The 24,690-nt window shown below is 42.2% G+C and overlaps 1 protein-coding gene across 2 annotated transcripts in view; it reads left to right on the forward strand.

The window, feature by feature from the left end:
• syngr3a (synaptogyrin 3a) overlaps positions 1–24,251 on the forward strand; it is a 93,908-nt gene extending 69,657 nt beyond the window's left edge. Inside the window, exons 3-4 of one of the 2 annotated variants that reach the window (XM_072559392.1) lie at positions 10,617–10,762; positions 13,072–13,406. In XM_072559392.1, coding sequence (XP_072415493.1) covers positions 10,617–10,762; positions 13,072–13,164 — 239 coding nt within the window. In that variant the 3' untranslated portion in view covers positions 13,165–13,406. Of the gene's footprint in view, positions 1–10,616; positions 10,763–13,071; positions 13,407–17,280 lie in introns of those variants that run through there. The other variant, XM_072559391.1, reaches the window with a different exon arrangement.
• The last annotated feature ends 439 nt before the right edge of the window (positions 24,252–24,690 follow it).

Raw genomic sequence — 24,690 nt, forward strand, 5'->3', positions numbered from 1 at the left:
TGTTGATAGAGTCTGTGGATGAGTGCCATGCCTCTAGGAATTCCCTGGCTGTTCTATGTTTGGCTTGCCCTATAATGGTAGTGTTTAAAAATAAGGGGTACCCATTTGAATGAGAGATGAGGAAACATTTAAACTCTTGAGGATTGAGAGTCTTTGGAATTTTCTTCCTCAAATGCTTTGGATGCAGAATCTTTGAATATTTTTGAGGCAGAGCTAAATAGATTCTTGATTACCAAGAGAATGAAAAATTATCGGGGATAATCAGGAATGTGGAATAGAAACTACAATCATGGCTGAAAATGTGTTGCTGGAAAAGCGCAGCAGGTCAGGCAGCATCCAAGGAACAGGAGAATCGACGTTTCGGGCATAAGTCCTTCTTCAGGAAAGGCTGCGCTTTTCCAGCAACACATTTTCAGCTCTGATCTCCAGTATCTGCAGTCCTCACTTCCTCCTCGAAGAAACTACAATCATGACCTTATTGAATGACTGACAGTACAGTCTTAAAGGGCCAAGTGGCCTCTGTTGCTGCTTGTTCTTATGTTGCTACATGCAACTGAGCAAACTACATTCATCGTTCATCACAATATATTTGCCACACACAGCAAGTCCATTGCAATATATAGACAGAGGGTTTTAAGATCTCAACATCGCACTAGGAACTCTCAGTTGTTTAAATCAGTTATTATGCCTGTTTACCAGCCAACTGTGCCAGTTTACATTGATGGTGCTTCAGCCTGTGTATCAAGCTCTGAAATGCCCTCCCTACACCCCTCTGTCTCAATTTCTCATCTTCTTTCCCTCTTTAAGACACTCCTTCAAGCCCAGCTCTGTAACCAAGCCTTTTTGCCATTTGACCTCATCTCCCTACGTGCCTCAGGGTGGTTTACCACTCTCCAGTGGGGTCATTTTGTTCCGTTAAAAGCTTTGGGAAGATGGCGTGCCTGTAAAATTGGATTGCCGTTATCCTGGTGGCCTTGTTTCGAGCTGTGGGGGGAGTCCAGAGGGGTTTGGGGGAGGGGCGTTGTACGGGAGTGCACCCTGTGCCCAACGGATGTTCTTGCATGTTTCCTGCACCCCTCTCTTCCAAATATGGTCCCACATTGCCTTCGCCAGATTTTGCCAACCTAATGGCTATTAAAATAACAACGCAGCCATGGGGAGTAAGTTTGGGTTTGTGACTTTCCATCAGGCATTGGGTCACCTACACAATTACCACCCCCCCCCCCCCCCCACCCACCAAGCTATAAGACTCCACCAATTTAAATTAGGAAGCTTACTCCTTCAATAGATCACCATGAATTAGAATTATAGAATCCCTGCAGTGTGGAAACAGGCCCTTCAGCCCAACAAGTCCACACCGACTCTCCAAAGAGTATCCCACCCAGACCCATTCCCCTGCCCTATTCTCCATTTACCCCTGCACCTAACCAACACATCCCTGAGCACTATGGGCACTTTAGAATAGCCAATTTAGCTAACCTGCACATCTTTCGATTGTGGGAGGAAACCCACGCAGACACTGGGAGAATGTGCAAACTGCACATAGACAGTCAGCTGAGGGAATCGAACCCAGGTTCCTGATGCTATGAGGCAGCAGTGCTAACCACTGAGCCACCACACCACCCCTGAATTATGCTGAAAAAGAATGGAATTAGCAGAACGTCAATGCTTAACAAATATGCTTAGAGTTTCTGTTAATGTTAGCCAATGAACACTGATACATTCTCAATCCAGCTGCCTATTCCTGCTTTCTGAAGTCTCAAATCATTTCGACCTGCAACACTTGGCACAGAACTGTTTAGAGGGCTGAGAGGAGATCATATGGACATACATAGGCATGAAAGGGGACTGACGGAGTAGACAGAGATAGTGTTTCTTTATAGTGGAGCAGTCTAGAATGCGAGGTCCTGGTTTTAGGATAAGGGATTGAAGATTTAAAACAGAGATGAAGAGACGTTACTTCTCTCAAAGTGTTGTCAATCTGTGGCATTCACTATCCCGGAGTGCAGTGGATGCTGGGACATTGGTAAATTTAAGGTGGAGAGAGTCGCAGCTTTAACTCGTAATGGGTTGAAGGGTTATGGAGGGAAGGAAAGTGGAGTTGAGACTGAGATGAGATCGGCCATAATCGTATTAAATGGCGGAGTGGACTCCGGGGGCTGAATTGCTAATCCCTGCTCCGAGTTCATATGCTCAGAGTGCTGAATGATTCTGACTGTCAGGAGCTTGGATTGTTCTCAATTAATCTAATCTATATTATGTCTTGATCTGAAGACTGCACAGTAACAAGATCACACTGACAGTTTCCAATAAGTCCCGTCCTTGAGCAAGAACCTTCCATTTTCCTCTCCCGAGCTCCTGTAAAACTCAAAACCAAAGACACTGTGAACGAGAGAACCTTATCTGCCAAGGCTAAGGATAGTCCAAAGAGATTCTACAAGTCCATTAAGAGCAAAAGAGCAATCAGGGAGAGAACAGGGTTCTTTAAGGATCAGTGAGGTTGTCAACGTATTGAACCTCAGAAGATGGGAGCAATACTGAACAAATGTCTTGCCTCGGTATTTAGAGTCACAGAGATGTGCAGCATGGAAACAGACCCTTGGGTCCAACTCATTTATGCTGACCAGATATCCCAGCCTAATCTCGTCCCGCTTGCCAGCACCCGGCCCATATCCCTCCAAACCCTTCCCATTCATGTACCCATCCAGATGCCCTTTAAATGTTGCACTTGTACCAGCCTCCACCACTTCATAAATTGTTGGAGGGGATTCTGAGAGATAGGCTTTGCGTGCATTTGAACAGGTAAGGACTTATTGGGGTTCGTCAGCATGGCTTTGTGCATGGGAAATAGTGTCTCAAAAACTTGATTGAGCTTTCTGAAGACATAACCAAAAAGATTGATGCGGGCAGAACAGTAGGCATTCTCCACACAGAATTTAGTTGAGTCTTTGGCAAGGTTCCACATGATAGACTAACTAATAAAGTTAGATCTCATGAGATTCAAGGAGAGCTTGCCAATTGGACACAAAGCTGGAATCATGGTAGGGGACAGAGGGTGGTGGTGGAGGATTGGTTTTCAGCTTGGTGCCCTGTGACTATCAGTGTTCTGCAGAGATCAGTGCTGGGTCCACTGTTCTTTGTCATTTATATAAACTATTTGGAAGAGAATTTTGGAGGCATTGTTAGTAAGTTTGCCGATTACACCAAAATTGGTGGTGTAGTTGACCATGAAGAATGTTATAGAAGATTACAAAGAGATTTTAATCCATTGGGTGAATGGGCTGAGGTGTTGCAGATGGAGTTTAATTTGGATAAATGTGAGGTACTGTAGTTTGGTAAAACAAACAAGGGCAGGACTTATACAGTTAATGATAGAGCACTGGATAATGTTGTCGAAAAGAGACCGAGGGATTCAGGTACGTGGTTCTTTTGAAAGTTAGATGACTGGTAGACAGGGTGGTTAAGAAGGTGTTTAGCACACTTGCCTTCATTGCTCAGACCTCTGTTGTGACATCATGTTGTAGTTGTACAGGACGTTGGCAAGACCTCTTCTGGAATACGGTTCTGTTTGCCTGCTATAGGAAGGATATTATTACATTGAAAAGGGTTCAGAAAGGATTTACCAAGATGTTGCTGGGTCTGGAGGGTTTGGGTTATAATATGAGGCTGGATAGGCTGGAACTTTTTTATCTGAAGGATAGGATGTTGAGGGGTGACCTGGTCGAGGTTTATAAAATCGTGAGGGGTATAGATAAGGTCAATAGCAAAGATAAATTCCCTAGGATAGGCGAATTCAAAACTAAGGGGCATATTTTTAAGGTGAGAGGAGAAAGATTTAAAAGGGATATGAGGGGAAACTTTTTCACGCAGAGGCTAGTTCATATGTGGAATGAACTGCCAGAGGAAGTGGCAGATGCAGATACAGTTACAATAGTCAAAAGACATATGGATAGATTCAAGAACAGGAAAGGTTTATAGGGGAATGGGCCAAACACAGGCAAGTGGGACTAGCTTAGTTCGTGAAACTTGGATGAGTTGGGCTGAAGTGTTCGTCTCCATGCTGTATGACGCTATGACTCTAGCCAGACTATGTGAATGGGACTTGTCTGAGGTCCAAGTCTGCTCAAGGATTTTTTTTTTTAATACTATTGTCTCCTTTTTAAAGGAGGCAGATGGGCACAGTTCCTCCTTTGGGTGTTCTGCTTGGGGTTGGCATGGGAATTTGTGCTAATGGTGGCTCAAATTGAACTTAGACTTTGATGGTCATGTTATGATTTATGTTAGTAAGTGCCGCGTACTCGCTATCTACACTAATCCCTCTGAGCAGCAATGTCTTTACAATCTGATCAGAGCCTTTCCTCCCCTTTCCAGGGAGATGAATGAGCTCTGGAAGTCTCTCACTGCAGGTAATCACAGGAAATGTTACATGTTCACATTGAGACCAAAAGGTGTCTGAGCCGCAGTGAGGTCGATAGAGTTAGGCACTACTGTGTGCTCAGCTGCTCCTGACATTTCCTGGCTGTGACATCTCCCACTCAACCCACATTGACTGCCGCTCTACTCTAAGCTCCAACTGATACTGAGACCAGTGGCAAAATGTTCAACAGCAAGGGGAGCTTCAGACAGCAGGATTCTACAGGACTGAAAACCAAATAAACAAGAATATTTCCTCACCGCAGGCAGACCATAACAGTACTTTGATAGAAGATTACATCACTGCAATTGTTTCTTCATAATCCCCCACGGTTTCTAAGAGCCCCTGTTGTTCCAGTACCCTGGATTGCAACATTTCCAGATTACTCTCTCTTCTGAAAGGGTGTTTTACCGCAGTTATTCTTGACAATGTTCTGTCATGGTTTGATACGGCGGACCTGGTATCTCTTACCATTGATGTGCATAGTAAGGATTCACAAGTTGATATGTGACCTTTTTGGCTACATTATTAACACCCCTTTCTTGGCCATCAAGTCAGAGAGTGAACTTTGAACCCTGAACTTCTGCCTGAGAGGCAGGGACATTACCAACTGTGCCACAAGGCTTCCACCTTACTGTAATGAGTCAATATTAATCTCCTCGAAATGCTAGTTTATGAATGTCTACTGCATCCCTTCCTGGTCTTGCGGCCTTCAGGAAGCAGAGGAGATTTACCAGGCCGTTGCCTGGACTGGAGAGTTTCTGTGATGAAGCGGAATTGGAGAGACTGGTTGTTTTCCTTAGAGCGGAGAAAACTGAGGGGTGGGGCTATGATTGAGATGTGGGGCAAAGACAGGGTGGAAAAAGAAACATTTCCCCTCGATGGAGAGATTGATGACCAGGGATGAGATTTAGGGTAAGAGGAAGAAGGTATCGAGGGGATGTGAGGAAAAGCATTTTCACCCAGGGTGTGATGGGAATCTGGAACTCACTGCCTGTAAGGGTAGTAGAGGCAGAAATGACATTAAATGTGCCCTTGCAATGCCAGGGTATACATGGTTATGGGCCAAGTGCTGGAAAATTGGACTAAAATAGAGGGCTCTTTTTGACCAGTGCAGACTTAAAGGGGAGGATTTGAATGTGTGTTTTATTGAAATATTCATCTGGGCTTCTAGATTGTTCTTCAATTATCAGAACCGTCACAGTGCTGAGCCTCTTTATATGTGGTGAATTTAACTGGGACAAATGGAGTAAGATGTTTCGTTTGCCCATAACCAGTCAAAATGGTATATGATAACTCATTCACTATTTAAAAATTCATTCATAATTTTGAACTTTGCTGGAAAGACTGCATGTATTGCCCACCAGTACTTGTCCTTGAGATGCTGGTGCCTGTTTCTCAAGTCGTCTCAGTCCATGTGGTATGGGTACACCCACAATACCCTTTGCAAGGGAGTTCCAGGGTTTTGGCTCAATGACAGTGAAGGGATGGTGATATATTTCCAAGTCAGGATGGTGAATGTCTTGCAGGCGACATTGCCAGTGATGGTGCTCCCATGTATCTGCTGTCCTTGGCCTTCGAGGTGCTGAAAGCCATGGGGTTGGAAGGTGCCTCCTAAGGAGCTGTGGTGAGCTACTTGCTGTGTATCTTGGTAGGCACTGCAGCCAGTGTTTACCGGTGATGGAGAGAGTGAATGCTGAAGATCGTCAATGGAGTGCTGATCAAGTTGGTGCTTTCTCCTGGATATTGTTGAACTTCTAGAGTGTTGATGCAGAGAATATATTCAGTCCTGACTAATGCCTGCTCAATGGTGGACAGACTTTGAAGTTGAATGTGATTTCCTCACAGCAGATTTGCTTTTGTTCTTATGTTTACACGATTGATCCAGTTATGTTACCAGGATGTTGATAATGGGAAGATACAGCAATGGTGGTGCCATTGAAGATCAAGACGAGATGGTTAGATTCTCTCTTGTTCGAGTTGGTCATTGCCTGGCACTTGTATGGTGCACATTTACTTGTCACTCATCAGCCTCAGTCTGGATCTTGCCTTTCTGCATGCAAGCAAGGACTGCTCTAGAAATGGCCTCGAATAGTGCTGAACATTGGTGCAACCTATGGCAAATATCCCCACTTCTGACCTGAGGATGAAAGGAAGCTGATAGGTGGAGTAGCTGAAGATGGTTTGGCTGGAGAAAGACTGCATGGGGCTCTTGTGTTGCAGTGCTAGTGTCAGGTCAGAAGATCTAGGCTCAAGTTGCACCTGCTCTAGAGGTGTGCAATAACCAACATCCCTGAACAAAGTGATTCGAGAATTTCTGGAGGAAGCCTGCAGAAAGCTGTAGTACTGAGGAACTTGGGAATCCTTGTTCATGAATCACAAATAGCTTAAATCCAAGCTTAGTTGGTAATGGGCAATGCAAATGGAATATTGACCTTTATTTTAAAAGGAACTGGAGTTTAAAAATACTGTCAAGCCTGGCCTATAAAAGGCACTCAGCAGAACACACCTAGAATACTCTGAACAGTTTGGAAGGGGGGATATACTGGCATTGGAGGCAGTCTAGAGAAGAACGATTCAAGATATGGAAGGATTTTCTCCAGAGGAGATGTTAAGGCATTTGGACCTGGACTCACTGGAGTTTATAAGAGTGAGAGGTCACCTTATTGAAATATTTAAGATTCTTAAGCGCAGAGGTGGAAAAATAGATTCTCCTTGTGGTAAAGTCTATGACCAAAGGGCATAATCTCAAAGTAAGGGGTGGCTCATCTAAGGCAGCGTCATAGAATCATTGAGATGTACAGCATGGAAACAGACCTTTCAATCCAACTCGTCCATGCAGACCAGATATCCCAACCCAAACTGGTCCCACCTACCTGCGCCTGGTCCATATCGCTCCAACTCCTTCCTATTCATATACCCATCCAGATGCCTTTTAAATGTTGGAATCGTACCAGCCTCCACCACTTCCTCTCGCAGCTTATTCCAAACACGTACCACCCTCTGCGTGAAAAAGTTGCCCCTTAGGTCTCTTTCCCTTCTCACCCTAAACCTATGCCCTCTTGTTCTGGACTCCCCCACCCCAGGGAAAAGACTTTGTCTATTTATCAGACGAAGAGGAATTTCTTCTTTCAGAATGTAGTGAATCTGTCCTCTTCCCTACGGAGCAGAGATGAGGCTGGGTCAGAAACATATGCAAGGCTGACCTGTTACCATAAGACTTCATCTTTTGTGGAATCAAAATTGAGGACTCCCAGGGTCATTGCCTCTGGCCAGTTCCAACACCTCTGGCAGGTCTGTCTTGCAAGTGGAACTGGAAATATTCAGTTAAAAATCTCACAGCACAGAGTTATAGTCCAACAGGTTTATTTGGAAGTACTAGCTTTCAGAGCTCTGCTCCTTCAGATAACTAGTGGGGGCAGGATCATAAGACACAGAATTGAAAACAAAAGATCACAGTGTCAAGCAATTGAAATGATATATTGAACAAACCGAGTTTGCTGTTAAGTCATTCATCTTTTAGAATGGGTTGCAGGTTTCAGTTCATTAATATGTAAATCCCAGAACTCCTGCTCCACAGTTACCTGATGAAGGAGCAGTGCTCTGAAAGCTAGTACTTCTAAATAAACCTGATGTGGTGCAATTTTGTTTTTAACTTTGTCCACCCAGATCAACACGGGCACCTTGCATCAACAATACATCCAAGAATGGTAATGGAGGTGTCGGGAACATTGTAAGGTAGGATTTGGTGAGTGTAGCTCTGTCAGGTAGTTGCTCGACTCATCTGAACAGGTCTCCTGATTTTTGACACAATTTCCCAGATGTTAATGAAGAGGATTTTGCAGTGTTAATTGGACAATTATTGTGGATCTGGAGTCACATGTAGACCAGATCAGCTAAGAATGGCAGATTTCTTTCTTTGAGGACATTGGCATACCATCTGGTTTTATTCTATGATTATTATATTAATCTTGCCCCAAAATAACTGCCTCAGCCACGTTTTGAATTCCTTGCTTCTCTTAAGCTGTGATCCTGTTTCATGGTGTGTGTGTGGATGGGGGAAGTTCTTCAGCCAGTCCTACCTGGTCTGGCCTACATGTGACTCCCAACCCATGATAATTACCCAGTCAACCTGCAAAATCCTAGAGTTAGTGGTAGTTGTCTTTTCCCTAGGATGGAGAATTTCAGGACTCTGACATTTTCAAGGGGAGAGATTTAAAGAAGACATTTATTTGCACAGATGCTGATTCGCATGTGGAATTAAATTCCTGGGGAAGTGGTGGATTTGTTCACAATTACAATATTTACAATAAGTACATGAATGGGAGATGATTTGGAGATGCCGGTGTTGGACTGGGGTGTACAAAGTTAAACATCGCTCAACACCAGGTTATAGTCCAACAGGTTTAATTGGAAGCACTAGCTTTCAGAGTGCTGCTCCTTCATCAGGTGGTTTGGAGAGATCTGGGTCAGGAGCAGGCAGTTGGGACACATTTGGTTTGGGATTATGTTTGTCGTGTTTGTTTCTGTGCTGTATGACTCTATGTATGTGGAGTAGGAATCTTGCTTCCTAAGAGCTGATGAAAAAGTTTGTTCCGTACATAGCCACGTTTCAATCTATGCAATATAAAACTCTCACTTCTATGACCGTAACCATTCTGTTAGTGTAGGCAGTTAAGATCCAATCATGCCACCATTTAACATGAGCTTGTTGTTTTTATTTTGAGCATAACTGTTGTTAAAATAATTCACTGTTTATTCTAAAACATGTATCTGTGAGTAGGCTTATAATTACAGTTTGTCTTTGTCCTTGTTCTAACAACATACTTGAACTGTATTTAGTCAGTCAGATTCGACACAAGAACGCCTCATGAATGTATCACTGCTATAAATATTGATAAGTAATTCCTGGATTTTAAGCGTGCAGTGGTGACCCCTAATGGGGAAAAGGGTTGCTTTTCACATTTTGATGAATGCTTAAGATGAACTTTAGAAATCCCCATCACACAGGCCAGCCTTCCATCCACTGACTCCAGAAAGCAATCACCATAATCATAGACCAATGTAGGACATTGGACAAACAGGCAGAACACTAGCCACCAGGATACATAAACATCAACTAGCCACAAAACGACGTGACCCACTCTCACTAGTATCCTTACATACGGATGAGGAAGGACACCACTTCGACTGGGAAAACACATCCATCCTAGGACAAGCCAAACAGAGACACGCACGACAATTCCTAGAAGCGTGGCATTCCAACAAACACATTGACTTGGATCCCATTTACCACCCACTGAGAAAGAACAGGAAATGACATTGCCACAGGAAATGACAGCACCAATCCTAGGAAACTCAAGCATATAAATAGAAAGTGGGCTACACCACCATTGCTTCATTTGGAGGCTCACTGAAGATGTTACTTAGTATGGTGGCGAAATGTCTCAAAATGAACCTTCCAGCTCAGTGAGCAAACTTGCATCCAGAACCTCAACCTGAGCTACAAATCTTCTCAAAACTCACCAATAGAACCGCTACCGATCCTAATTCTGAGACAAAAAGAACCAGAACCAGATTGAGGAGAGTTCGGGAGTGTGGTTTTGGATATCAGAGAAAGGTACTTGCTCATAAAGAAAAATATTTGACAGATTATGAATGGAATAAGCAGAAACTGAGCATTGGACAAATTAATGAATAGCTCACTGAGAGAGTCGGGTATGAGAAGGAATGCAGCAGCTTTTATTTATTCTTTCGTGGGAGGAGGGCATTATTGCCAAGGGCAACATTGATTGCCTTTAAACTGAGTTTGCCCATTTCTGAGGGCAGTTTGGAGATGACCAGACTGCTGTGGTTTGGTAGTCATGTTTAGACCAGACTAGTCAGGTGATTGACAACACCGCTGCATCACTGTCTCCCCTTGCTCTCCTAATTAATAAGGGATAGATTATGGTATGTTTTATCTTGAATCAGGACTGGAGTCCGCAAGCTTCTCACAGAGAGATGGAAATGGCAGCACTGAGCTGCAGTGACACTGACATGTATGCCCTGTGACTGCCCATCAGTCAATAACACTTCTGTGGTGGCACTCGGCAAGGCAGGCCCAACACCCATCAAACTGTGCCAACAGCGAAAGCCAAAAGTACTCATGCAAATTATTCAGTTCCTCATTAACCTTTCTCTTCTTTAAATTCTATTTCAGGACTGTGGACGTTCTTGTGGTTTGTAGGCTTCTGTTTTTTGGAAAACCAATGGCAGATCACTTCTTTGGATGACCTTCCCCTTAACCAAGGTGCTGACGCTGCCCGAGCTGCCATCGCCTTCTCCTTCTTTTCCGTTTTGTCCTGGGTAAGTCCTGCCAAGTATTCCCGGTCCCGTGTATTCTGAGTGCACTCACCATCTGGAGGTAAAACTGTGCTCCTGCCTATCCTGTCAAAACGCGGCAGGGAATCCACATGCTCGTTCCTTATGGTACTCTGGCTTTTATGCCCCTTAAGTTCTGCAGTCGTGTCTCAAAATTTTTTAAACGTTGGTTTTGAAGTGCTCACAGGAAAAGTGACTGAGAGTCAGATAGTACGACACTCTGTACGGTAAAGAACATAGAACAATACAGCACAGAACAGGCCCTTTGGCCCTCGATGTTGCGCCGACTTGTGAACTATTCTCAGTTCATCCCCCTACACTGTCCAAAAATCATCCATGTGCTTATCTAAGGATTGTTTAAATCTCCCTAATGTAGCTGAGTTGACTACTTTAGTAGGTAGGGCATTCCACACCCTTACCACTCTTTGTGTCAAGAACCTGCCTCTGACATCTGTCTTAAATCTATCACCTCTCTATTTGTAGTTATGTCCCCTTGTACAAGCTGACGTCATCATCCTAGGAAAAAGACTTCCACTGTCTACCCTATCTAATCCTCAGATCATCTTGTATGTCTCTATCAAATCCCCCCTTAGCCGCCTTCTTTCCAATGAGAACAGACACAAGTCCCTCAGCTTTTCCTCATAAGACATTCCCTCCAGACCAGGCAACATCCTGGTAAATCTCCTCTGCACTTTTTCCAATGCTTCCACATCCTTCCCGAAATATGGCAACCAGAACTATACACAATATTCCAAGTGTGGCCCCTCTAGCATTTTGTATAGTTGCAGCATGATATTCTGGCTCTGGAACTCAATCCTTCTACAAATGAAACCTAACGCACCATATGCTGCCTTAACAGCACTATCAATAAGAACCGGGAGCAGGAGTTGGCAATCTAACCCCTTCAGCCTGCTCTGACATTCTATATGATCATGGCCAATCCCATCTCGGCCTCAACTCCACTGTACCACCTTTGACACGTTGCTAATTAAATATCTGCCTGTCTCTGTCATTCACTCCATGGCCAGCACCCAATGCATTTTGGGATAGTGAATTACCCTTTGAGAAAAGTAATTTCTCTTCATCTCAATTTTAAGTCTGTTACCCCTTATCCTAAAACTACCACTAGTATAACGTGGGAAAATATAAGGTTTTGCATTTTGGCAGGAAGAATAGAGGAGTTGAACATTATTTAAATGAAGAAAGAGTACACAAAGCTACAACATTGAGGGATTTTAGGGTCCTCCTGCATGATTCATTAAAAAATTAGCATACAGCTGGTAGGGTAAGCAAGTGGAATGTTGGCTTTTATTTCAAAAGGAATGGAGCCTAAAAATAGGGAAGTCTTGCTAAAGCTGAGCAAGTCACTAATCAGGCCTCAGCTGGGAGACTATAAACCGTTTTGGTCCCCTTATCTCAGGAAAGATTTATTGCCATTTGTACACAATCCACAGTAGGTTCAGTTGATTGATCCTGGGTTATGGAGGCCTTTTTTTTTTGAATGATTGAGTATTTGTGCCTGAACTGGTTTTGAAGAATGAGAGCCAACCTCATTAAAGCATTTGTGATTCTTTGAGAACATGAAGGGGCAGATGCAGAGAGGTTGTTTCACCTTGTGTGAGAATCTAGGACCAGAGGATAGAATCTCAGAGCAAGGGGCTCACCAAGTTAGGACAGGGGTGAGGAGGAACGTCTTCTCCCAGAAGGTAATGAATCTGGGCATTCTTTCCTCCAGACGGCTGTCAAGACTGTTTCATTAGTATATCCAAGGCTGACTTGGACGGATTTTTAATCGGGAAGGAATCAAGGATTGCAGGGGAAAAGCAGGCAAGTGAAATTGAAGATTACCAGATCAGCCATGATCTCATTGAGTGATGGTGCAGAATGAATGGGCTGAATGGCTTACTTCTCATCCCACATTTTACAGTTTAGGGTGTAGGTTTGCTCGCTGAGCTGTAGGTTTGATATCCTGGCTAGGTGACCTCCAAGTGAAGTGAAGCTGTTGTCCCCTGCTTTCTAATTTATATGTTTGTCCTGGATGGGGCTTCTGGGGTTTGTGGTCTTGTTGTACAAAAAAAAGAATCAAATAAGATTCAGCCCTTAAACAGCTATCATTTTTCTTCAACGCAGAGTCATTTTTCAGAATCTGCGATTTATGCGCATTTTGAGAAGTAAAAAAAAGATGGAACTTAAGATCAAAATAGAGTCACAACAAATGCATGAGCGTGTGTAATATCTATATATTTCTATTATTTGGAATTGATACCTATTATTGCATTACATTTCATTTTCAGGGTTACCTGACTCTCTCTGCCTTCGACAAATTTAAAAATGTAGGCTTTGTGGAAGATGTTGAAAGGCCTGTACCACCATCTGCACAAGTGTAGACCCATCTTTACAAAACTGATGACTCTCTGTCCCTTACAGCAGATCATTTTAATGGCATTAACACATGAGATAATAATCTTTAAAATATTAATAACATCTTACTTCATTCAGTGCTCTAATGAGACCAGGTAATGAGCTGCTCAGTGCCTGATATCCTGCCTAACCCAGACGCTTAATTTTAATTGTCTCGAAAGCTTGTTTTTTAACACATTCTACAATTGGGCTGACCTCATTTCTTGTGAGCTGAAACACCAATTTAGCCACATCAGACTTCCTCTAAATGATTTTGGAATTTACCTGTGAGAAGGAAAAGAAAACAAGGGGCTTGTCTTTATTTTCATAGCTCTGTGTTAATAACTCCCACAATATTGGAAGAATTGGCAGCATGGTGGCTCAGTGGTTAGCACTGCTGCCTCACAGTGCTGGGGACCTGGGTTTGATTCCAGTCTCGGGCGACTGTCTGTGTGGAGTTTGTACATTTTCCCCATGTCTGCACGGGTTTTCTCCCACAATCCAAAGATGTGCAGGCTTTTCCCACTGTGGGAAGTTGCCCCTGGTGTCACAAGGATGTGTGGGTTAGTTGCATTAGTCAGGGGAAAATGCAAAAACAATGGATTAGGGGAATGGGCCTGGGTGGGATACTCTTTGGAGGGTCGGTGTGGACCTTTTGGGCCAAATGGCCTATTTCCACACTGCAGGGATTCTATGAATGTCATTCACAATGGATGATTGTAATTAAATCGCATGTAATAAAGATTCAAGTGCTATAAATTATCCATTTGGGATGAGTTATTATCTTATGCTGGAATCGGAAATAATTGAATCATCATTTTTATTTTTAGCACTTTGCCAAAGCTCAACCTGTCTGCCTGATATGATTAGATTAGATTACTTACAGTGTGGAAACAGGCCCTTCGGCCCAACGAGTCCACACCGACCCTCTGAAAAGCAATCCACCCAGACCCATTCCCCCTACATTTACCCCTTCACCTAACACTACAGGCAATTTAACATGGCCAATTCACTTAACCTGCACATCTTTAGACTGTGGGAGGAAACCGGAGCACTCGGAGGAAACCCACGCAGACACAGAGCGAATGTGCAAACTCCACACACACAGTTGCCTGAGGCGGGAATTGAACCCGGGCCTCTGGCGCTGTGAGGCAGCAGTGCTAACCACTGTGCCACCGTGCCCTCAATTTTGAAACAAGTTTGGCCAGGGGAATTCGGGGTCGATTGGACAAGGTCTCTTTGTCAGGGACATAAAATTGTATGTTTTTAATCTAGTAATTTCTACATGTCACTTCTCCGATTGGTTTCAAATCTTCATCAGTTTCTTTTAAATAGTTTAAGTATGAAACTGGAATGGCTTAGTTTAGGTTTGGCAGCTTTTTATCAGAAACTGTTGTCCACAGGGTATGTTTGTCACTGGCTAAGCCAGCATTGCCCATCACTAGTTACATTGACAGTGATGCTGGCCAATCCTCTTGAACTCTGGCAGTCTGTACAGTGTTGGGCTGGAGTTCCAGATTTTGACCCAGCAACAGTGAATGAATGGTCACATATTTCCCAATCAGAACCGCTGCAAGGGGTTGGTGCTGTTTTAATGCAGTTGCTGCCCTTGTGTTTCCAAGTGATAGAGGTCACGGGCTTGGGAGATGCCATCAAATGTGCTCTGACAGTCAGCTCCAACACATCTTGTTGACATTACACACTGTAGCCACAGTGTTACCAGCAGTGGTGGGGGTGAATGCATAATATCACCAACAGATTGCCAATCAAGAAATTGGTTATCCGAGTACTCACTCGGAAAGTGGACAATATCTCATCACAGTTGAGAGTGTGGTGCTGGGAAAACACAGCAGGTCAGGCAGCATCCTAGGATCAGGAGAATCGATGTTCCGGGCATAAGCCCTTCATCAGGAATGGAACCTGATCAGGATTCCTGATGAAGGACTTATGCCTGCAACATCGATTCTCCTGCTGCCTGGCCTACTGTGCTTTTCCAGCACCACACTCTCAACTCTGATCTCCAGCACCTGCAGGCCTCACTTTCTCCTACTATCTTATCACACTCCTGAAGTGTGCCTCACACATAGTGGACAGTTTTTGAGGAGTCAGGAGGTGAGTTACTTACCAGAGAGTTTTCAGCCTCTGAACAGCCCTTGTCATTACTTATACATATGGCTGATCTAGTTCATTTTCTCGTCAATAGTAAACCTTAGGATGTTAATTGTGGGAGATTTGGTGTTAAATATCAAGAGAAGGTGTTCAAACTGTCACTCGTTGAAGATGGTCATCGTTTGGTACTTGTGTGATAAAAACATTTATTTACCATTTATCAACCCAGGCCTGAATGTTGTCTAGTCTTGCTGCATATACAGTCAGAACTGGGTATGTTTACAGATGTTTTTGTTTAATGTTCAGCATCATTCATGACTCCTCAGATACTGAAGCATGTTCAGATGCAGCAAGACCGTCTCAAAGTTCAGGCACTGGTTGATAAGTGAAGCAATTCCTCCTCCTCTCAGTCCTAACTGGCCAAGGGCAGGGACAGTGGATGGTAATCAGCAGGAGCATTCCTCATCCATGTTCAGCCTGATGCTGTGAAACTTTATGATGTCCAGAGTCCGTGTTGTGAACTCCAGGAATCACTGTCTCCTCAATGTGCTCCCACTTTTGGAGGGTCTGTCCTTGGGCGTGACATACCCAAGGATTGTATTGGCCACATTGAGGATGACAGGCTGAAAGACCCGATTTGGAGAGAACATCTTTGTCAGAGTGCTGCTCAGCACCTTTCCCAACTCTGGCACAAGTTTGCAGGGTTTGGTGAGGGGAATTCAGGGCCAACTGGACAGGATGACTTTGTTGTGGACACAAAATCATATGTATATTATTTTAATATAGTAATTTTTCCATGTCCTTTCCCCCACTAGTATTGATCTGCCCTATGTTTCCCAGCTATGGTGTGGAGGTGCTGGTGTTGGACTGGGGTGGACAAAGTCAGAAATCACATGAGGCCAACAGGTTTAATTGAAATCACAAGCTTTTCGAGCGCTGCTCCTTGGTCTGGTCACCTGACAAAGCTTGTGATTTTAAATAAACCTGTTGGACTATAACCAGGTGTCATGTGACTTCTAGATTTGATAGAATGACAAGCATCCCAATAAATGTCTTATTCTGATATTGTTTTCTCTGAAAAATAAGCAATATTTAAAAATGAGTTCCTGTTACAATTTCACTGCTGTACAATTACATTGCTTTTCATATCAACATGATTTAAAAATTGTGATCATTTGAAAATTCAATTTTTGAGTTCATATCTCATATTTATGTAAATTTGACATTTGAATGTGGTATTAATGGTTTGTCTTGGTCAGATAGAAGGTATGATAAGAGTTTCCACACATGAACAGAACTAAAATCCCCTTGTGTTTTGCGTTATTCAATCCATCTCATTGATTTATTTTCAGTGCACCAACGACCTAACCTTCAACTTAGTGTCTGTAAAAAGAAATTACAATGATCTGATTGACTTTTCCTTTAAGACATTGATGCTTAACATCTTATCCAATTATCTTGAGTTCCATGTCATGCACCCCTAGATTGTGCGATCAATGTCTTCAATCAAAGTTGGCCAAGCACTGACACAATAATAAATCAATGAAATTGAAATGTAAATATAATAGTTAATAGTCAATAGTCAACAATTTCCAGTGTGCTTAGGTAGAAACCAAATTTCAGGACAGTTGATGAAAGTAAGTGGTCAACTCTTGCACTTTAGCTTAAAACGTTATGCAAAGTTCATTAGGGTTGTCGCATTGATGTCGTGTGACGGCTATACTTTGTTGCCTGTGATTGCGAATTAATTTTTCCAAACAATTGTTACTTGCAGATGCAAAACACTAAAACAAAACCATGAAGGAATTAGCAAACACTCTAATCTCCACATAATCTGTCCCTGTGGAATAACAATGTACTGCAACATGATTTGACTAACAGGATCATCCCTTTCTTATTAACTACATGATGCGACAATGTTACACCTTCTGAGTTCTAGTTATAGTGCACTAACAAGCATTTCTTAGTCCTTATTTTAATTAATCTCATTAAAGGCTGGCCTAACCCTGAAGGCATGGCAGAGGTACCGCCTGGGGGCTGACTCATCCCTCTTCTCCCAAGATCAGTTGGACACTGGCCATCCTCCGTACAGCACCGGAACTGAGAATGCGGACACCTTTCAGAGCCCACCCTTTGCTGAAAACCTGGATACAGTCTCCTCGGGATACCAGATGCCCCCATATTAAAGGCTGAAGGTCCTGCTTGAAGTTTAAAAGCACAGTGTCCCTTACATTGGCCTAGATAGTTTTCTAATCCAGCCTATCAAACATCTGATCTGATGTGATCTCATTGCCTCTGTGTCTCCTCCAAGCTCTTTGTTCAAGGTGTGTGACAAGAGCTCAACTTCTTTGGCCGGAGATTGTGGGTGATTTTCTCATAGATTAAGTAAAATGTTTCAATAGTCTTGAAGGATTTTATTAAGGTGCATTGGAGATATAATACTTAAACTGAAAGCTATGTGGGCCAATGAAAAAGGGATGCTGGAGTACAGATATTTTATCTGTGGTGCAGTGTTGTTCACTGGTTGGTTAGCTGCAAGAGTGCTAAAGTGCTGTTGAAGATCATTAGGCTTTTCATGTGCTAAACTGATGTAAGGTAACCTTTCTTTTTGCTAATAGTGCAGTGTACTCACTATATTAGTGGTATTGTCATTCCTGTGTTAACTGTAGAATGCAAGTTGGAAAGGCACCCTCTTCCAACATCAAAGCATCTATTTAATGTTCTTAGAAACCTTCCTCAATTTATTTGAAGTACCTGTGAGCTCATGATTAACTGTTCCACATCATGTAGCAGATTATCTAGTTGTGTGTAACTGTATAAAGCTTTAACTTGTTAATCTTCAGAGCTAAGTGGGGATGTGAATTTAATGTGTTCCTGCTTCCATTTAATTGCATTGGTGACAAACATATAAACACGAATAGAAGAACTTTGAAAAAGGTCAGCTGAGCGTTTCAGTCGATACCATTGGGAATATTTTCAAATACTCTTTTATACCTGTGAGTGCAGATATCTGATGATACGAATGAACATCATATTACTCAAAACTGGTATTGGTTGTGACTTTAGTAAAGCTTAGTGCCCCTCGCTGTATAATCTAGGGTTTATTGTGTGTCTTTTGTATAGTAATCTCATTCTTATTGTAGGTTACTTTATGGAATTGGGCATCAGCAAATTTAGAGTAACTCGTGGATAACCAGAGGGTTAAACTCACTGCATTCCAAGGGACAGGGTCTTAAAGACCTCCTTGACTGCGCCCAAATTGTTCAGAAGTCATGGCATCATGTGCTTGAACCCTTCTGACTAGGAACATCGGAATGTAATTACGTACAAGTCATCCTTTTGGGATGTGTGTGTATATACTGCCAGTCAGGTAAGTCTCAACTTACAAATTGAACTTGCGCCTTTTCACCAGCATGAAAGCTTTGTATAACAAAATAACGCCAGAACAACAACAGCAACAAAGTGCAATTTTGATTTTGTGACGATCCCTGTGAGGGAGCCATAAACCAAAACGTACAAATTAACCAAATGACACCCGACCCCAAACTGAAGAAATTCTCAAATAACATACTGCAGATGCTGTAAATCAGAAAGGGGTCACTCGATCCGAAACGTTAACTCTGGTTTTTCTCCACAGACGCTGTCAGACCTGCTGAGCTTTTCCAGCAATTCCTGCTTTTGGTGTTGAAGAAATTAACAAGAAGATTTCACTCATTTGTAGCTTTTACATGTTCATGATTCAGAACTGATGCAAATTACACTTGAATTCACCGGCAAATTATACTTTAAATAAGAAGGTAAATTTCACTCCAGCTGATATGACAAGATATGTTTTAGCATAACCATAAGCAATTGCATCATCCCCACTCCCTGCAATAATGCAACACTATTTGCTTCTCAGTTACACAGCATTCTGTACCTCACATAGAAAAGGTCAGGGAAACTATACACCAGGTTTCACTTTTGAATGTCACAGGCATGATTATCAGCAGTAAGGCACATTTCTACAAACCACCTTTTTTTTTAGAACATAACATTCCTGATGGTGTAAATTTCCACAGTTCTTTTTCAATGGACCCAATCTCACCCTAATCCATAGTTTGCCCACTTGTCGGAAAGCACCCAGTTCCTTTGTCAATTTGAGCTGTACTCGGAGCTTTCTAGTCCTAGCCCTTTTTAGCCAGCTCGCAGAGTACCTGTCAGAATCCCTGCCTCCTTTTTTGCCAAACAGCGACTTTGTTTTGTTGATAGACAATTTATTTTCCTTATTTTAACAAAGCCAAACTTAGTAAACATTCTTTGATTGTATAAATGTTTTGTAAAGGGTAATGAAAATCACCAGTCGTGGTTAAAACTTGATTCTTTTTCCAGAAATATTATTAAGGACAGGGTTTGCCTGCATTGGCTTCTGTGGTTGTTGATACATTCATCATAATGGCTCCTACCGATCAGAAACAGCAACCACCTGCAATACAAGACCTGGAGGTGAATAAAGTACAGGGAATTTTTTTTAAAAAAAGCAATCTTAGGCAATATTCTAGGAGATTTCAACCTGACTTCAACTATATTCGAGTGAATTTGTAGAGCCTTGCATTACTCATACCACATCCATAAATAGCATAAAAATTCTTTAAGACTTACCCTTCACATTAGTCACTTGTTTGGATTAAGGGATAGGGAAGAGAGTTTTTTCTCCTTTTCCAAAGATCAGATTTCCATACTCTTGGAAATAGAGTGAATAAAGTTATATGCGAAATGTTTGTCTGGTGCCTTCTACTGCCCTTTTGCTTCCGTTTTCATCCTGGATAAGGTATTCCACATATTTATCAATTTCAACATGAATATATTTTAAATGTGTTTATACCTTATTGTAATTGTGCAATCAGGTTTCCTGACCCAATCTGAATCCATGCTCCTACATGGCAAGTCCAAGAGACAAAATCTTTTACAAAAGCAATGTTGTGGATTGAGTTTGCAATAAATGATCAGACCATGGTTTCTAGTTGCTGCTTTCACTGTGCTAAACCTTCCATCTCTATCTTCCTCTCTCCTAATGTTGCCCATTTGAAAAGATGTAACACTTCAGCTGTAATCCCATTTACGTTTCAGTGGGAGCACAGTTCTGCCTGACTGAAGTAAGCAGGCATGGTGGGTCAGTGGTTAACACTGCTGCCTCACAGTGCCAGGGGCCCAGGTTTGATCCCAACCTTGGGTGACCGTCTGTGTGGGTTTCCTACGGGTGCTCTGGTTTCCTCCCACAGTCCAAAGATGTGCAGGCTAGGTGGATTGGCCATGCTAAATTGCCCATAGTGTTCAGGGATGTGTAGGTTAGGTGCATGAGTCAGGGGTAAATGGAGGGGAAATGGGTCTGGTTGGGTTACTCTTCGGAGGGTCGGTGTGGACTTGTTGGGCTGAAGGGCCTGTTTCCACACTGTAGGGAATCTAAGAGCAGTTACTTGAAACTGCAGTTCATTTTTTGAGTTCTGAGACAGGTGTCTCCAAAAATAATATGATTATTGAAATAGAATGTTAGCGACTGTGAAGTGGGGGGAAGTTTGCAAAGAAACCAATATAGAACCTACTTCTCTCTGAGACTATTTTTAGACTGCAGCTGGAAAGTGCCAGTAACAATTTGGATGGTTTTATTTTAAACAAAGCAGCATATTAACATCACAGTGAGATTTCAAATGAATAGTAGTTATTATCATGCCACAGTAGTTATCCTTTAATTTCATTATCTCGCACAAATATGTGTGGGATTTTACTTTTGGGTCTATTTTGTTCACACATGTGACAAGCAGCTGATTGGGTAGATATCGCTGTTTATCAATGAGACTGTAAATTATGGTGTTTGTTGTCACAGTAATCCTACTATGAGCTTAATTCTGAAATCCCCTGGAATTTGATTTAAAGATACTACAGCGAGTGTAATGACAATTCGGGGGCCTCAGAAGGAAAGCAGTCAATGACTTACCTCATCGGCATGAATTAAATATTGGGCATGATCTGACTCATAGATGTCTGAATCTTAAACCTGAGCATTTAATCACTTACAGAAAATGACGTCAAGAAGGCACTCAGCTACAGCTTTCAGTACGATTCTAAGTCACAGTTTTGTTTTAACTTACTTATCTAGATGTTGAAACTAGCAATAACCAAAATAAGAGTCTCTCTTTAAACAGACTGTGGCAAACTTAGGCATCTCTCACCCTTTTCGGGGATGGGAGGGCAAAAATGGTCCAAATTGTGGAATTATGTCCCATATTTCAGTGACATCTGAAGCCCATCTGTACTTCCAACGCCACACAGGATAGGATTATAGTCAGACAGCCGTGTCAACTAGAGTTCCTCACAATAAGCAGATAAGGGCCTTCATCCCATTTGAAGGACTGCTCTCAAAACTGGTCAGAATCTGAGCAGAGCAAGTTTCACAATCCCTGCTATGCCTTGACCAGGTTCCACAAAGGGAGTGCTGCAGACCGTTGATGTCAAGACAGTGTTTTTTTTTAAATAATGAAGTTATATTTGTGTGCGGAGCAGGATGAGCTGCAGTACTCTTGCCTATATGTCAGAGCTTAAAGGGGTCTTGTGATGCAGCGGTAGTGTCCCCTACCTCTGAGCCAGGTGTTCTGGGTTCAACTCCCACCTGCTCCAGAGGAATGTTAGCTGAACAGGACAGAAATATCTATATGTGACAGTTCATCTTATCCCTTTTCCTCCTGTGTACCATCAGTGCTTCTCAGGTTATCCCTGTGGCAACCCAACTGGGTTTTAGCTAAGAATTCTTTTCAAAAGTCATGGAAGAACAGAGATTATGATTAACTTGAATCAATTACTTTGAAATTAGGTACTTGAATGCATTCATCTGCACAATATTTTTTTCATCTCACGTGGTTACAATGCCAGAAAATGTGCAGTCACCACTGATTTAACTGGGACTGGACCTTCCAATAGTCACTTTTTTTAAAAAAAAATCATAAAAGGGTGAGGACATTACTGGCCAATCGGGCATTCGTTGCCCATCCCTGGTTGTCTAGAGGGCATTTAAAAGTCAACCATGTTGCTGTGGATATAGAGTCACATATAGGCCCAGACCAGGTAAGGATGGCAGTTTCAAAGGGCATTAGTGAAGCAGATGGGTTTTTCCAACAATCAACAATGGATTCATGGTCATCATTAGACTCTTTAATTCCAGATTTGTTTTTATTGAATTCAAGTTCCACCATGCCAGGATTTGAACACGGGTGCCTGGAACGTTACCTGGATTAACAGTCCAGCAATAACACGACAAGGCCATTCTTGCTCTTTTGCATGTAGCTTATTGCAAATGTCCCAGGAAATTATGATGCAGCAGTGGTACCGATGTAACTCACTCACACCATCATTTCCTAGTGCACTCCAGCAGCAACAACTGACACGCCATTTGGCATCCTGAAGTTGGTTTGCTTGAGAATAAGCATGATTGGATCATGTTCGAGGAGATTCACTGAGTCACTGTTAAGTGCATTCACTGTGAAGGTGAATTGAGCTCTCCTAGCTCCATTGAGCTTCCCCCCTCCCCACCGTCCGCATATGCATTGAATTCAAATTTCTTGTTTTCAAATATCTGCCTGACAATCTCATTTCACTGTGTCCCTGTAACGTCTTCCATTGCTATTTTCAGCTCTGACATTCTGTGCACTTTCACCTTTCCCCTGCTGCAGTGTCAGTGACAGCTGTCTAAACTTTGAAATGCTCTCTAAAATCCTCCAGTTTGCCACTTTAGGATGACTCCTCTCAAAATTGAACTCCTTGATGCCTTGAGTCACTTCTATTTCTTTACTCTTACAGCCCAATGCCTTTTTCCCCTGTTCTACTCTGCAAATCACCTCTGAACATTTAAGTGCTCTATAAGTGAAAGTTCTTGATAGCTACTTAAAGTTTCATCAGTTGGCCATTAAGTTTCTGTATGCAGTTTACCATAGTGCCAAAAAAAAGTGCACCAAGAGTTGTCTTTGAGTGAACATTGACATGAAACCATTTGTTATAGTGAATTGATTCTTGTTGGTCAAATTCCACTGTGTGTTATCTCAAGGATAGAGTCTTGTCTTTGGCAAGATGGGTGAGCAAGTACTTATTAGTTAATTCCAAAACTTTTGTTTTTAAAACCCTTGATGACCTCTCACTTGTAGAGTTGTGCTTTTATAGGTGCAGTGTGTTTTTGTACTGCATTTTCTGAACTTTCTGTTACTTTACTGTTGTAGCTGGCTGATGAAGGCCACAAATGACTAGTTGCCAAACTCAAGCATTTGTCAATATTTTATATACGTGATTGCCTATGGACAGGTAAAAACTTTGTTATCTTTTGTTTTATGTCCCTGCACTGTAGCGATGATATACAAAATGGTCATATTGTCACAAACAACTTTGTGGTTTGACTTGTATTGGACCACTCTTGTATTTTCTTCTTAATCTTAATTGTTTCCTCAGAAATAGGGGTTTCCATTTTGAAATGATTAAGCTGAAGTCACAATTTTGGTGGTGCACTACCCAATCAATTGAAAGTCCATTGAAACTCCACAATGAATATTCCGACTGGGAATTCAGTGTAAGAAAACATAACTTAGTCTTTTTGTTTAAGAAGAAATGTAACCAAATGGGTTGTTTCATTCATGAGAAAGAGGTAAATAATTAAAACCTGAAAGAGATTCCAATGAGGCAGACCAGTGCACTTTGTGGTAAATCCCTCTTCACTGAAGATCACAGTCATAAAGTATGGTACAGTAACAGTGATGTTTATACTGTGTTAAAATAATGTACAAAATGAGTGTATGGAAAAAAGGTATAAAAAATTTAAAAGTGAATCTATTGTATTTACATCTTTGTTTACTTGTTCTTAAAGAACAATGTTCTGTTATTGTGATGATCAGTAACCTTGTGCTGGTGTACAATAAATTCTCAATAAAGATGTGTCAGTGCACATGAATTACAGATTTTGGCTTCCTTTTTTTAATTGTCGCTCTCTCGTGTTTTACCTCTGTAGTCTGGCTTGGAACACAGTTGGGATCATGTCCATTTCAGATTGTTATTCTAACTCAGAAATCCATGTGATTCTAGTTTCCTGAAGGCCGTGCTGAGATCAATGACAGGACGGTGGAATTGTGTGTAACTATCAGGCTCAAGGGCAATGGCCTGCTGTTCCTTAAAATCCAAAAGTAACACAGAAGGAGACTATTCGGCCCCTTCTCTGACTGCCAGCCATTGGTTCAGTCTGGTAGGGTGGAACCCTCTTTGGACAGTCGGTGCAGACTGGATGGGCCAAATGGCCTCTTCCATATAAGACCTCACTAGCTATTCATCAATTATCCCACCCTCTGTCCTTTCTGGTTAAAAACTCAAATATAGAGTGAATAAAACTTTTTATT

This window comes from Chiloscyllium punctatum, chromosome 40, assembly GCF_047496795.1.
Source record: "Chiloscyllium punctatum isolate Juve2018m chromosome 40, sChiPun1.3, whole genome shotgun sequence".
NCBI lineage: Eukaryota > Metazoa > Chordata > Chondrichthyes > Orectolobiformes > Hemiscylliidae > Chiloscyllium > Chiloscyllium punctatum.